The sequence below is a fragment of the Bombus pascuorum genome, chromosome 11 (genome assembly GCF_905332965.1).
Source record: "Bombus pascuorum chromosome 11, iyBomPasc1.1, whole genome shotgun sequence".
Lineage (NCBI taxonomy): Eukaryota > Metazoa > Arthropoda > Insecta > Hymenoptera > Apidae > Bombus > Bombus pascuorum.
In genome coordinates, this window is record NC_083498.1 from 3,539,609 (window position 1) to 3,556,154 (window position 16,546).

Below are 16,546 nucleotides of genomic sequence, written 5' to 3' on the forward strand. Positions count from 1 at the left end.
CAGAAATAAAAATAACTTTGATTTAATGAAGTATTTAATACTCTATTTACTAGCTATGGTTAAAGAGTCAGAACAATTAGTTGCCTCTATACATTACCAAGTTCCCATAGCTAGTTATTATATTGCATTTTAATATATTTTATGTATATATGTATCTATATTTTATTATCGAAATATCATTAAGTATTTATATTATCTAATAACGTAATAGGTTTTTTAAAAGTTTTTTTATAATTTATTTTTAAATAATTAAAAATCTGCATATTGCTTCTTTAATCTAAAAAAAAGTACTGTATTTTTTCTTTCCATTTTATAAATTTTGGATTTTGACGCTATTTTCCTGGAATTTTTAGATTTTACTGTTACGAAGCTTGCTTGAAATTTTCAGCTACATAGAAACTTTATATAGAAGCATAATGTATGTAAATGAAATGCATGAATTTTCGCAAATTCTTTTTATTTTATGGAAAATTTTGAATTAAAGTACATATCGTAGTTCCGTGACTGGGTTATTAAATAAAATGTTAATAAAAAGGTTTTATCAATTAACATTGCTTATAGTACCGTTATACTTAAGATAACTATCATGAAAACTAGCTAAAACTTTGAATATAAATATTAAGTATATGTCGGGTTAGGGTTAAGACTTGGATTAGGGGCGTATAATGAATCTGCGCTTTGGTTGTTCATCGTCGTTGTACAATCGAGATAACGTTTATTATTACAGATATAGACAATACAAGGTCGACAAGTGGCCACGGTAACTAGACGCTAATGACAATAACCTTAGATTCGATATGACGAATCCGCAGTCCACGGGATTACGGATATACTTTGCTTCAAAGTCTAAGTCAGACTCGATTCACTCTTCGTGATACACGGGTCGCTCGATTCACTCTTCACCGATCGTACAGACACACCAGGTCTCTGGCTAATGAGACTGCAAGAAAGAGAATCACCTTCCGTCACGACGACGCTGTAGAGGAAAACTATGATGGAGTGTGCCTAAGGGCACGAGGTCATCGGATTCGTCGAGGAAAGCCTCCGCTCGGAGAGTGAGGGAAATGGACGTTGCTGTTAATTGGTTAATTTCTATGTTGGCGGTTGTAAAAGGATGCTATCCGCCCTTGAGAGAGAGCTCTTAGCGGGAAGCGTCGTACGTGAGGAGAGCAGACCTCCCGTAACAGGAATCTGAGGGACATTAGTTAACTAAATCTTAAGATTTACAGCGATTCCTCAGGCTATCTGAATATACTGTGAATGATGTATCAACATTTGGCGACCATCAATACAAGCTAAAATTCTTAGAACGATAGTAAACGACCCATGGTACGTTAGAAACGAGGACATTCGGAAAGACCTGGGAATACCAACGGTCAAGGAGGAGATTAGCAGATTTGCAAGAAGGTACAGAGAAAGAATAGCAACGCACCCGAACCGGCTGGTAGCGGAAACGATCAACACAACAAGCATTGAAAGAAGATTAAAAAAGAAACAGCCAACAGATCTCAGAAAGGATATAACCTAGCAAACACAAAAATGGTACCCCGCTGGGGGTAGCCACCCACATGCTATATTTTTTATTTTTTTATTTTTTTTTTTTTATTCACTAAGATATAATATTTTACCAAATGTTCTACTGAAAAAATTGTAAAAATTTAAATAAATAAACTAGAAAAAAATATATATACATTACTTTCTCATAAATAAATATTAAGTTTACATATGTACTAATTAGTGCCATACTAATAGTGAGATTTCTTTGTATAATAGAAGATATGTTGTTACTATCGTAATTTTGTGCAATTTATCAAATCTACGCAATTTTAAACCAATATATGTAATATATGTTACCCATATGAAATTACGAAGCAACAGATAATACGGAGCCAGTTTCAATGATTTTGCGATTCTCCTCGTAGTCACGATTGTAAATCGTTATTAATTCAGCAAAACCACGTTTTTGCTGGCTCCTCGTGTAGTCAGAAATCTGCCCGAATTCCCGCTCTGAAAAATTAATATAATTATATATATTAATATCAATAAGAATCAAAGTAAGCATTCGATATTTACAAATTACTTGGTCCAGTATAAGGTGGTGGATTTGGTCGAATGTACGGATTGCAACGTTCGTTGGAAACCCTGGAAATATATATCCATTTTAAGATAGGCTTTGGGGCTAATATATAAGAACATCCTTAAAATGTGAGTTTCCAGTCAAATAGACTTTTCATTTTATATTCCAAAAGCAATATTTCAAAGAATTTTAACTAATATTACATAACCATATAATAATGTTTATTTAATGTATCATTTTCTTTTACTCGTCATGCGTTTATAGGCAATATTAGTTAAAAAATTCTTTTAGATATTGTTTTTGAAACATACAATGAAAAATCTATCTCGCATGACACTATATTTCTTATTTTAAATTATGAACGAGTACCTAGGGCTTGGTATCAAGGAATCATTAGGGCTGGATGGTTGAGCAGAAAGCGATTTTAAGGTACCCCTTTCGATGGCAGCGTACTGGACCATTTGTATGTTGTTGTTGCTAACTCCTTCCCCCGTCGAAGTTTCCCTTTTTTCGCTGCAAAGCAAACAAGAGGAATGTTTTACTTATCCATTAAATGAGTTTTTAATATACTCTTATATTGCGTTATGAGATCAAGGAAACGCGCGTTTAATATAGTTATTTGAGATTGTTAGCATGAGTCATAAAAGTATACTTTGTACAAACTACTACAACTTTAATTAACAGTTACGTCGAGTATTTGAAATTGTTAGAGCAGATCAAAAAGTGTCTTTTATTGAAGATAATACGATTTTAATGAACAGTTGTTAAGAATAAGCTGTTAGTATGGATTATTAAAGTACGCTATGTTAAGGATAATACTATTTTAGAAAATAGCTTACAAGCGCTACTAAGAAATTTTATAATAAGACTGATAAGTTCATTAGTATGAATTCATTAGTATGAATCAACTTTCTGAAATTGAGGTAGGGATACCTGGTTCTTTGTTTTTTGCCAAGAAAGATGTTAAACAATTCGTAAAAATATTGTTCTGACTCAGGATCGTGCCTACAAAAAAATTTAATGTTCTGTTTACTGGAAAATTCTAACAAATTTTACTTTATTCGCTATTGTACATTTCGTCACGTTTTCTCCGCTCATATAATAAATGTAAGAACAAAATAAATTTATGCTACAACCCAATACCTAATATCGATATGAAGGGATATTGAGAGAAGAGAAGGAACGCTTTTCAGCGATCTATGAAAATCGTGTAGATATCGAACCAATTGATTTAACGTTCGTTTTCAGTAAACTTCACAGATTATCGGAGCATTTTTTTGTGAGTCATATCTACGATGACGTGCATGTCCTATTACTGCTTTCACATAACCCGCATTATCTGTAGTTTGATGGTAATTACCTTGATCACGCGCGTGGATCACTAGTTGCAATCTGCGACACCCTTGAATACTAATATGCAGTTTAGATGTTTTACAATTCCAGGCACGATATTTTTTACGACAATATCTCGACACAATAAAAGATATATCAGAAGTGGAACGAAGAATGGTAATCCTTAACAAAGCCACGTTTGTTATCAATCAAAGAGACTGTTGTATGTAATAAGGAGGCAGTTTCACTTTTTACTAATTTAAGTAAACCAACGAGAACCAACTGAGAGCTTTTCTCTTTCAATAAATGCAATTTAATGATTAGATTTACCTCTTTATTGCTGCGATCTCTTCAACTAAAGATGATTTCCATAAATAAAGGAGTTTCAAATTACTTCAAATCACTTTGTATGAGACTTACGTCAGTTGCGTTCATTAAAGTATCAATTTGTGTAAATTTCTGCAGTATAATAATTGCGAACGGTTAGCAATTTTAACAATAATCGATTGCTAAGAATACATCGTTTCATCATTTTCCGAGTCTGATTGACCATTTGCCTTATCATCGCGTGGCCATTAGGAACTTCGAAACTACGATATACAATTGGACATGAAGTGCGTGAAATGTATTTTACCAAACCTAAATTCAGCCGAGTAAAGGTCATAGGTAGAGAGCAATTGCAGCAAGAAGCGCGAATAATCGGTGACGCGATCGTCAGGGTCATCTGCTTATAAATAGATCCCGTTAGTTTGTGTCTTTATGGCGTTAGATTTTCGCCTATTAGCACGTTCAGTTTCGAACGGAAGTGTCGTCAACGCACCGCTAAACGAGGCGATGCACAACTAATTAACAACAATCTAGTCGACGATTTCCTGGTCGATGAAAGCTGATTTAACGAGTAATTCCGTTGCGTCACGGGTAGATGGTAGATGTCGCGTAAGAAACGATCTCCTTCTCTCTTTCCTTTTTTGTGCTATCACTTACCCGCGCAACACATCCCTTTATCTAAGAACACGCGATACTCATAATTGGAGCAAAATAGGTCCATCGTGACTTCCCCATGAAAATAGAATCAGTGCGATATATTCAAAGTTCTTCGTTATGTCGAAAGAATTCTTCGTAAGGGACAGTTTTTACATGTCGAAGAAAATCGAACCGGAAAGTGCAACGCCATTGCAGAAAGGTAAGTTTCTATCGCTGGAAAATTATTTGAAAATGATTTGTTCGATCTTAACGCTACATGGTCAGGTACTGACAAGGCCAAATCGGAGAAAACGTGTCCCAACAACAATGCGTCAACAGAAAACTTACTTTCCCTGAAGTCTCTAAAGTACGTAGTTGAAACGATTAAACGTTATTTTTCATCTTCATTTCAAATAGAATTTGTCCAAGCCTGCTATGTATATAGCTTGCTCGCTTTTATTGCATTAGCGACGCACATCACGTACCAAGTACGTGTGTTCTTCTTGCCCCGAATGATTCCGTGGCTTGACATACAATGATTAACCGTGGCTGAGAGCTCGTTGGAGCAACGATACGCGCCATTGGTATACTTCAACGATAAGTGAACTGTGTACATAATAATCGATGTACGCCACGAAGCACGGGTCGCGATATACTGAACCTTTTTCTATTTATACTCGTCGCTGCTACAACGTGCACGCTCCAGCGAAAAATCGCTTGTTTCTTTCTGTTTAAAAACATCTCGTTAACGCTGGCTCGCGCGAATTCTCCTTATTTATCGAACCAGTTGCGCAAATATTCACGTACACCTCCATTGAAAATTTCCCTGTATCTTTCACTTTTTATCCTTTGACTTTTGGATCTAAAGCAAAATGTAACTAATGATTGGCGGAATAATTGACATAGCTATACAAATATATTTGATCGGTTGATCTCCGTGCATAAGAAACGATACTTACGGAATATACGAATGTATACGCGTGGTTCGTGCTTATCGGGCACACGATTCGCCGTGGCCGTATTTTCGATCGTACCGTCCAGCACGATACTACTTGACCAGATATCGTAGCTGTTTATGAATGAAACCAGTCGTAGTAGCAGCCCCCTCTAACTGCTCTTGGCGCCCCTACCACTTATGCTCGCTGCTCGCACAACTATACGTCGGAACTTATTCCTCGAGCACGTGCTTCGTATAGAATTACAAATATTTCAGCAGACATTTCTCCGATTTACAGCCCGCGTTTCCATCAATCTCGCCAAAAACTAAAGAGCATGAATATCGAGCACTTGACTATCCAGATTTCGAACGTAAAGTTCACGGGAAAAACCGGTAATCCTAACCACCTCTTTCCCGTATCTCCTTATCTGAATGATTTATTCATTCTTAAATAAGAAATTTATTTTCGTACTCGTCTAAAGAATATTTTTTGGTTCTTATACTTGTTGCGGTCCAAATTTTCTTATCATCTTCAACAATGAGAAGATCTTACATTTTTTCTCTGTCGAGACACAGCACCGTGCTCAATAAAGCAGCCAATACAAGGAGCAGGATCGTCGGGACGAAGATCGTGGTTGCAATTTCTTCGAAGTAACTTCTCGTGGGAATATTAGCTTTAGTTGACCTGGCCCAACGCCACTCCGTGTGCTCGGAAATACCAGACGCTGGTAAATCCAATACGTTCATGCTCGGTCCTCGTCTTGCGCTTTCGTGCTGCAAATTATGCTGCTCCTGTTCGACCTGAGACACACGTTCGTCATCTCATGAATTTCTGACGCGTCACGTGAGTTGTTCAATTACAATAAACGAAGCTTACCAGTCTGAACGAGCACCAATCCAACGCAAATTCCGCCTCTCTGAAAAGCCGCTCGACGCTGGTCCTCTTAAAATCTCGAGGACAAAACGGTAATTTCCATAGAGGTTTCACTTCTTCTTGGAGTTCGTTCAGCTCTTGCGAGAATGGCATTGAGCTTCCTAGCCTTATGACGACTCTAACAAGAGAAGAAAAGAGTACACGTTTTATTGCAGGTTGAAATGGGATTTCCTATGAGCGTCAGACGTCTGTGTCTGGATGCTTCTAGTTGGACATAGCGTCCACAAGCAAAGATTTGTTACTTTCGTTGTGTCTATCTTAAACTTACAATCAACTGTACTTTCTGTTAATTTCTTAATTTTACTATCGCAATGATTTTACATCAGGTACGCGATTAATGTTTAATTCTCAAGGAACAAGATAACTTGCTATTTACACAAATTCATTTATTTCAGGGAAAATAATTAGAAGATAGTAAATTCCAAGGGACGTTTAGTGTTTTAATTAACATCGTCAGTTTTCTGTACTTTTCAATTTATAGACTTGATCAATATGGTTTTTGGACAGCTCATAACATATGTACATTGTCAGATTGGCTCCAAATCTTATTGATATAATCGTGTCTTGTTACAGTGCTAATGAAATGTTAAAATGTTTTATATAACACATACGACACATACACAGAACTTACGTACAATAAATGTCCAAATATTTTCGTGAATTAGTTTATTCGATTACTCTGACACATTCGTCAGAATGACAGGTCACATCAGAACACATATCCACTGTAATCGTAATGCACTGCGACTACATGACGTCAAAGATGATTTTAAGTCTTTTTACATTTCCCCGGTTAACCACCTGCGAGGTTTGTGTACGTGTTCCACGACACGTCGTACACTTAACGTTTCAAATTGCGTCACGACTTTTCTGGCTATGCATAGCTTCCCGTTATCCGTTATCTCGGTCAAAAGTCGGGGATAGTCCCGCCTGCTGACAGTAGTAATTTCCATACATCGCAATCGGCCGATGATCCCCAAGACACTGCAATACGCTTTTAATCAAGATTAAATTTCTTGTTTACTATTTAAATTAAAATACTATTTTCCATGAATTGTTGTTCGCCTGTCTCGCGAACGATGAAAGCTAACGATTCAAAGTCAAAGAAACAAAGATTTTTCTTTGCCAACTATTTTATCGAATCATCGTTTACAACTACTTTACGTCACATATTATAGGAAGGATTTTCTCGAAAATATTCTCTTTTCCCTTGTACGGCACGTAACCGTGCACGAACTTACGTCGTGCTATCTAATATAAACGAGCGTTCGAAAAGAATCCGGTCGACTGAAACGAGTTCAGATAGACTGTTGTACGATCTTTTTCGAAGAAGTTACGGCATCTCAAAAATCAACAATGTTTCGAAATATTTAATATAGGTATTACTATAAACGTGCTTCGATAGTTGGTAGTACCAGCGGAAAAATATGCCGACTGTAAAGAGTTAATTTTGTGAAGTAGCGTGAACTCGTGTGTTTCTCTCCTGTGGTCTTCACATGGAACAATCTAATAAAAACTACTCGCACTAGATTCTTCAGCCTCGACGCACGACGCGTGACAAGATGCGCTCGTATTTTACAAAACACGATAGAACGATACAGAATGATTCTTTGACCGCATCCGTTTACATAATTCTCTTATAGGAAGGATGTCAATGACGAACTTTCACCGCGGTGCATTGCTGCATTATGCAGCGAGAGGCATGGCGCGGTTGACGTCTAAGCTAAGGTTGAGAGTACGATGGAGGAGAGCAGTAAGCAGGCCGGAAGCCATTCAGTTAGCTCGAGCGAGCGCGCTAACGATGTCGCGGCGCACTTACGTTACCAACCTACTTAAACGGGTATACAGCTGATACAACATTAAACTCGCGCGATTAATCTACGCCGTTTCGTAGCCTCCACCAACCACGTTCGTTTATCCGTATGTTCTTTCATAAATGTGTATACGTGTGTATGTACTGTTATTGAATAAGCGAGTGATCGAGTGATTGGCAGCGCGGGAAGGACACGTTTTGTAAGTGACTGGCTGCTTCAGGGAATCGACGAAATGCAACGTTGAATCTATGATGCGATCCCAATTAACCAACTCGATTCATTTTTCACTTCCACGAGCTTCGAATGCGATTTGAAGATTCGTAAGTGTTTCCTGACATATTATGAGAATTTTGATGAGACACGTGTATGAGCTGTTGAAAGAAAATTATTTATAAGGTGTGATTCTGAACATTAAGACAATGAAGAGAGTTTATGTAGAAAATTTCGTTCCAGGTTTATTTTTCAATTTAAAATACGCTGGAAATACGCTGATAGCTATATAGAAATACAGATCAGCCGACCAGCTGACAAACATTTCTTTCCATTTCACTCAGATGTTTCTCAGTATGAGGTAAATGAATGAAATCAAACGAAGAGCCCGCGGAGAAGGTATGACACATCGCACTTTTTGTTCCTCATATGAGAGTTACTTTAAAATTATTAAATATCTTATTTACTAGCAGAATAGTTTTTATTATTTACCGTCAGAACTGTCTCTCTCTTAGAAATATTCATGTCAAAAATATTAATTTCAAAAGTTACTAGCGTATTTTTAGCGTAAAATCAAGTTGATGTTTATATTACACCTTACAAATATCATCCACTTCCTTTAACACGTTGTAGGAAGTTGTCCCTCGGATAATTGCACGTAGCCTCGCGATTATGACCAAAAATCTCTTTGTTTGCGTGAGATAAAAATACGGAAATGATACCGCAATGAACGAGAAGCGATAGAGGCTTAGCGGTTACTCGAGTAATTGATTAGAAATAAATAAATGATTATTTTACGACGAAGCAAGTAGCGGTTGTTATTTATTTGCGACAACGTGCAAGATAATTAGGATTTAACGAGAAGATGAAAAGAATAAAGAAATGATGACAGTGACATGTAAACTTCTTGGAAATCATCACCGATTGTCATAGCGATAAGGCGCTTCCTCGCAATTCACGTTTTAATTCAAACGAACGAGCTCGTGTAGTTTTCCACGTAAAGTAACTCGCACCAATATTCGAACACCATGCGTATGAGACATTATTGTTGTGTATATAGATTCAGATTTTGAAACTTGTTACAGAAATCAGAAATAGACAATTTCAAAAAAGATACAGTTTATCACAAGGCTATAAACGCTTACTAAACGTCATAAACAATTTTTTCCAGTATAAAGTTGTGTAAAAGAACCAGTATACAAAGGGCAGCGATAAAAAAGAAAATATTCATCAAATCCTTGAAATGTCTTTTTATAATATCAAAAAACAGAAATATATTATGTAAATTGACTGAAAGGACATTACAAATGAAACGTTGTGCTAACACGACGTCGGATTTTAATGGCGTAATAAAATTTAGAATTAATGGATTATGGCCATTAATGCATTATTTTCCTATAATTCTCTTACAAATAACTTGGACAGATTTTTTCTACACTGAATCTTGCACGAACACATGTCTTTTTAATAATTTGAATGAATTATCATGTTTTTTTATGAGATCTACAAGTGTTCTAATACTTATACATGGAAGAGTATGTATTTACGACAAAAGATCATGAAACGAATTGCACTGGTCAAACAAAATCAGTTGCAATTTGAAGTCGTTACGCAATAGCCTACTGAAAATGCGAATATCTGATGGGACGGTCTTTCAAATGCTACCATAGATGAGTATCTCTAATGACGCGTGCATTTTTCATAGCGGCAGACTATAGAAGATTTTCCTTGGATCGAGCATAATGTTTGCCGTCACGATAACAACATTGAACGATATGCAATGGCAAAGGAAGTGGCAATTACCCATTTGAAAAAAAATCGGAGGATGTGTGGGACGCGCGTCACAATGTTGTTTTCCGTTGATCGGGCGATTATACGTCAGCGATATCGAAGCGAGCACGCTGAATCCCATTGACTTGTTCGATAATCATCATGATGGCGACGGTAACGCAATCGCGTAAACGTTTCGTGACGAAACCTTACAATTCGGCTTGATGCAGACGAGCGAGTTTCAACAGTCCACTGGGTTATATAGACAAATACATGCATTTCGTATTAGTATTAGTGGAAATAAAAGTCGCGGTTCAGTATTCAAAGGCCACAGAGAAAACATTACAAGTCTATTTTTTATTAATTCCCTGACTTTGATGTCACTTGGTGGCTAACATACACAAGGACAATTTTTATTGCCTTCAAAGATACGTGTCTTTAAAATAAATGACGAATCTATGAAAGTTTGTAAATAATCTTTTTCTAAATTTCTGATATCGTAGAAAAATATATATGATAGCTAGAAAAAATATTGGCACATTGTTAAGTAATTAGATCAAAGTATATTGAATTTCCTATCATTTAAGGGCACTTTGATATCACTGCAATGAGATAAATATAAAAAATAAATTAAAATTGAAAAACAAGAGTATGTGCTAATACATTTTACTGTAAAATATATAAAATATCTAAAGTATAATGCTTCTTATAACATAATACTTAACAGGTAAAATAAATTTTCCACCAAGGATCATTTTAGTTATATTCTCAAAGATATGAATTTCCATAGAAATCCGCGATTTACTACATATATAATGACTAATGCTGCATGCTCGCTGCGGAAACGCGTGAGGAAAAATCGTTCGTCTGCATCTGGCTTTAGCTTCTTCTTCATCGAAAATTGTTCGATTTTCAAAGAAAACTCACCCTTCACCTTCGCTCGGTTTCAGAGGCAAACGAGCGCCGAGTTCGACGGCGGATGCTAGAAAAGTCACATACAAGTCCATCGCGTTTTTCCATAATCTCTTTCTGTAAATAAAAAGAAAGGAAAGGGAAAGCTTGATCAGGCGCTTCATAGAACATATTGGAAATAGTATAGTACCGAGGCTCGTCTTTCCTTGAGTTTTATCGACAAACCTAAATATATCGAGAAGCTCTTCGGTTCTATTGCGGTCGAACATGTCCTCCACGTTTAAATTATCGATCTTTAAATGGACCTCGTACTTGGTCAGGTTTTCCTTTTCAAGGACGTTCATATCCAGAACCTTATATCTGGTTTCGTACGTGTGTTTGTTCAGACCTATGATTTCCAGCTGAAAATCATCGGTAATACTTTCTATTATACTTTTATTACCACAGGTATATAGAATTTCTTCGACTAAATATTTATCTAGGATAAGCTAACAGGGATAAGATAAAAGGACAGGTTCATGCGACAACAATTGAACAATGAAGCTTAAAAACATATTTCACATTCAATAGTCTTACTTCGTGTGATGCACCTGATATAACATAAATCAATTTTTATCTGAATAAATTCTTACTCAAGTTGAAATCAACTCATTCAGACAACGATTAGTAATAAAATTAGGCGCAAATTCCGATAAAGGAAAAGTATATTAAACTTGAAGGTAACAAGATTGAATAACAGCGAAAGTTCGAAACACGTGTCTGACATTTCTCCGCGATGAATCACCTGGAAGTATTTGCGATCCTTGGGTGCGACACCGTACAAAAAGCCGTGATGATCCCTTTTGCTGTACGTGTAATGAATCCAGGAAGGAAGATCAGGTGCATTTAGCAACGAGGGCTGATACGAAAACTGGTCGGTTCGTGCTGAAACGAGGAACGAATTGTACGATTTGTTAGTCATTCGGAAATATCTGTGGGTTAAAGTGCCTACTCTGCTTTCATAGCCTCTGAATAATTCGATTCTGAGTAATCGCGCGCACGATGTGCTCATCCTCGATCGGACAAATAGCACTTTCCGGGAAGGGACGCGGAAAGCACTTCGATTCTTATGAATAATATGACTAAATGGTAAATCATGAAAATGGACCACAAAAGAAATTTGCCCCATGGTACGTTAGAAACGAGAACATTCGGAAAGACTTGGGAATACCAACGATCAAGGAGGAGATTAGCAGATTTGCAAGAAGATACAGAGAAAGAATAGCAACGCACCCGAACCGGCTGGCAGCGGAAATGATCAACACAACAAGCATTGAAAGAAGATTAAAAAGGGAACACCTAACAGATCTCATAAAGAATATAACGTAGCAAATACGAAAGAAATTTACTAAATTCGGCGATTTAGTAAAATAATGACTCATTAGAATGTCCTTAGGCTACCAATATTTGTCAATATTTCAAAGTTCTTTAAAAGAATCAATATGTATTGTCAATACAATATTCTTAATATTATAATGACATTGACAACTTTGAAATATTCACAATATTATTCACTGTCTGGAGGCATCTTTAATTTATAGATTCCGATTTCCCAATAAATTTATTCATCAAACTTATTAATGTGGTTCTGAGAATGTAGTTTTAAGATTCTTTTAGTTCCAAAGTTTGATTATTTTCGCAACGTTTTAGAGCTAAATATTTTAATGGATTGTTACCAGAAACTTTCTGAATTCATTATGAAGCTCATTATGTATCTTATGCAATATATACATATTGTATATCCATTTGCATTAGATATACAATAGTCCATTTTTTTCAACAAATTATGACCAACTGCCTTTCACTCTTTGTACTACTTTTATATTGCTCTTTGAAAAGCTCTATTATTTCTGATGGCCTGGGATGGCTTTCATCGGATACATTCTTTATTTATCATGATACACTACAACTATCTTTTTGAGCTGATGGAATAAAGTTTCTTTTGTGATTTTAATAAAGAATTAAATAAATCGACATGTTTTTCTCTTATTATATATTAAAATCGTCTTTTATGCTCATAATTTGCTAATAGTTAATTATAGTTAAGCTTCAACATTTTGAAGTTCTTCTTTCTTACTTGTATCTTATAAAGATTTAATAATTTTCACTGATAAACCAAGGGATGTCTTGAGCCACTAATTTCGTCTCTGTCTTGGTGTGCTTCGTACAAGTCGTGATTCTCCGATGACGTCGCGCTAAAAAGTACCGATACACATGTGACAACGTCAGCTGTGAGGTCACAACACGATATTCGGTGTTTCTGAGGCCGTGATTCGATTGCTATTCGAAACAAGACACGAATTACGCGCGTTAACTTTCAGCTGATGAACCAAGTTAACGGGTGTACGACCGAAAACTGCTTTCTGTTCGCTTGGCCCTCTTCGAGCCGGTTATTTCTGTATGCTCGTCGTTTCACGGTTCCTGCGCGTAACCGTAACAGCGCAATATAAATGCTATGCAAACTCTCATCGGTGTCATTGTTCGCGATCGAGTAACCTTCTTACCGTCGCCGCTCCAGTCGAAAGTCTCCGGTCTGATCGGAATGACGAACACCTCTGTCATTAAGATGCTCTCGGCGTTCGCGAAGGCCGTCATCAACGACAACGCTACTACGAACGATAACATGACCATGGCCGTATCTGAAAAGTGACAATAAACGACACCCGCTTATTAACCCATTAAGGACCATGCAATGAAATAATGCGTGAAAGTTACGTGTAAATGAAGTTGTTGTTTTGTGAAAGAATTATACAAGATGCGTCAGAATAATAGACGTGTTACAGAAGTCCATTGTAAATCAAAGGTATAAGAAGAAGTTCTTTGATAAGAAAAAAAAAATATATAGTTCATCATAGCGTCATAAAATACTTGAATTTCTTCAAACTTCATAGAATTCTAGGACCTAATGGAAGAATGTAATGAAATAAATGTCGAGCCAATTCTTGGAATTGTTTTTCATAGTCACGACATGAATTCGATAGAATTCGCTAATGTTAAACTACTAAGAGGAAATTACACATGAAATATTGCATTAATGTAAAGCTGACTCTCAATGGGTTAACACTAACGCGAAACCGATTTCGATTGATTTTCCATTCACTCAGATCATATTGTTTTAGATTAAAATTTTACAAGCTCGTAACAATAAATAAAGCAAATATATATTTGCGTGTTCTATTATTTTTTTCGAAACTCACCTCATATTGTTGAAAGATTTCTATAAGCGTTCAATTACTTTTGTGGGTCGCTGTATGTGACTACGTACATTCAAATTTTTAAAACCTTGACTTACGCTACTATGATTCTCAGCCCTCTTATACTCTATACGACGATCATCGGTGTGTGACACCACGTGAACGGAAAATCTTTTATCGATCACCAGTGTCAGATACCGCGTTAACCGTGTTAACAACCAATGGACAGTCAAATCAAATATCGATACTCGATTCTCTGAATTCCACAACCCCTTCCACCCCTCAAACTTTCTCATAATCACGCGCAATTGTGGTCGTCGATGGTGTCATCGATCCTCTCTGTGTTCCTCTCTCTTACCAACATCCAATGAATTTTCAAAGCCAGAACATGGAAAGCAGAGATTTCGGTTTCTCGAGAATATCGTGCCCGTTATCGACAATTGGTCGATTCGGGAGACGCGGACGTTCGCGATGAAAATAGACGTGATAATTTCGTGGTCTGGCCGTGGACAACAAACGAATCGCAAGAATCTTACAAGAGGGGAGCACGCTGACGGCGCGGCGGATCGGCTTACGGGACGTAAACTGGCTGCCGCCTCGCGGTGCTGATACTCTAGCGGAGCGGGCGTCACGCACTGTCGACGAGCAGGTTAACGCGATGCAAGTGCAGCGTCAGGTCGAAAACCGAATCGTACGCTGTGACACACTGCGTTTGTTCTAACTCTGTGTTCGTATGATAATTGCTGGGAACACCACAGGCCGAGCGGTAATTAACTGAACGTCTCCTCTTTCTCCGTTCTCCTGACTTCGTTCCTTCTTCGTAGTTAAACGCACACGCTTCGTTGATCCGACGAACGCGCCTCGATTCGTCTTCCGACGTCGATTCTCTGTTCTATCCATGCATTCGAACAGCATTCGAGTTCCCTAAAAAGAAAAGAAAATTGAGAAGAAAAAAATAAAAAATAAAAGGTGTAAGCATAAACGGAGCATAAGAGCGCGTGCGTTTCGCCCTTCTCATGCGCAGCTGGAACATCGTTTTCGACAATCGTTCTCAGGAGCGTACGAGTCGTATGCGCATCGCTTTGCGTTTCACTCTCACAAACTCTCGGATTTTTCCCCCGGTTTTTTTATTTATTTTCTTACTGCGAATTTCTTGAAATATACCACGCTTTCCAAAGTTTTATATTTGTTGCATGATAATGTTAAGAAGCTTGAATAAATGAAATGGGACTTTCCAGCTGCGCGATATCATAGAATTACAGGTTTCCAGCGACGTTCACAGCTTACAGCATCGAGTCGCGCGCACGCGTACCCTTATCTGAATTTCCGTCCCGTTGATTATCGCGACGCTTTTAGCAATTCTCGATAACTCAACACGCGTACCACATAGAAAAGGACTGTCAGAAAACAGAAGCGAAACAATTACAAATTTATCGATCGCGCGGAACTCGCGCCGATTCGTTTCGACTAATTATACATCATTTATTTTTTTAAAGCTCTCGATTACGGATTAATTCGGTAATCGCTTGATTGTAATCAATCGTTTATTCTACCGTGCGAAACGAAAATCACGGTTCTCTCCATTAAAGAATCAATAGACCACTTGAGGGAAAAATACTATCATACGTGAGAATGACGGGATTTCTTCCGGTTAAATCGTGAGGAAATATTCGAATAAACCGGTTGCTCGATCCGCGTGTAATCTAGATCAGGCGGATTCACGAGATCGGAGATCCGGAATCACGGCGAGGTTCGACCAGTTTCTCGAAAGCTTCTAAAGGGAAGAGTGATCTCTTATAGGCGTAGGCGTTATATGGTGTAGAGTTAAGCCTAGTCCAGACTGACAGATTGCTAGTATTAGGACACCTACCGGTTACATTCGTTGGGAAAACCTAATAAATTCTACTTAACTTAATATTTTAATTTATTATAAGGCATTTATAATAAATTATTATACCGAATAGCGTTTGATCTATACCAAGTATTAATGTCTCGATACTCATGGTTAAGTCTAATATGTATGTACATTGTCTGCTGACAATCGGATGATATCGCCAGGCACAATGTACATGTACTTTTTTGTGGATTTTTCAACGCATGTGGGTTGATACTACGCACTAATCTGCACTAGACCTAACATAGCGTAAAGCAGCGTTTTGACGAACGAGAAGACCGAGAGTGAATCGCGGAAGTGCAGACGAAGAAATAGTAACGTGGTTGCGTCGCTTAGACGTTGGGGCCCGGCGTCTCCACTGGCGCAGCGTTTACGTTTGTGACTTACGTTACGGCACTGCCTATTGACGTCTACAGTAGGCGTGGTTTCGCTCTGGCCGATAGAGGGATATATTTACCGCACACACAACT

The 16,546-nt window shown here is 37.4% G+C and overlaps 1 protein-coding gene across 8 annotated transcripts; it reads right to left on the reverse strand.

The window, feature by feature from the left end:
- Positions 1–440: 440 nt before the first annotated feature.
- Positions 441–16,538, reverse strand: LOC132912134 (epsilon-sarcoglycan). 8 transcript variants are annotated; one of them, XM_060969291.1, is made up of 12 exons: positions 16,464–16,538; positions 14,758–15,106; positions 13,493–13,627; positions 11,734–11,873; positions 11,175–11,350; positions 10,965–11,066; positions 6,187–6,361; positions 5,863–6,110; positions 3,011–3,082; positions 2,447–2,590; positions 2,074–2,142; positions 441–2,007 (listed from the first exon to the last, which is right to left on the reverse strand). In XM_060969291.1, the coding sequence occupies exons 3-12, from the start codon at positions 13,617–13,619 to the stop codon at positions 1,983–1,985; spliced, it is 1,278 nt and encodes a 425-aa protein (XP_060825274.1). In that variant the 5' UTR covers positions 13,620–13,627; positions 14,758–15,106; positions 16,464–16,538; the 3' UTR covers positions 441–1,982. The 8 variants fall into 8 exon arrangements, with proteins under 8 accessions (XP_060825274.1, XP_060825270.1, XP_060825271.1 ...); XM_060969287.1 differs by having other exon boundaries at positions 14,719–15,106; XM_060969288.1 differs by lacking the exon at positions 16,464–16,538 and adding an exon at positions 16,382–16,399 and having other exon boundaries at positions 14,719–15,106.
- Positions 16,539–16,546: the final 8 nt, after the last annotated feature.

Coding starts and splice junctions, on each gene's coding strand:
- LOC132912134 (XM_060969286.1), bottom strand. CDS start 14,512: ATGACACCATCGACGACCACAATTGCGC. Junction 6,362..10,964: donor AAACCGAGCGAAGGTGAAGG/GTGAGTTTTCTT, acceptor TTCTCTTGTTAG/AGTCGTCATAAGGCTAGGAA. Junction 2,591..3,010: donor GGCAAAAAACAAAGAACCAG/GTATCCCTACCT, acceptor TTTGCTTTGCAG/CGAAAAAAGGGAAACTTCGA.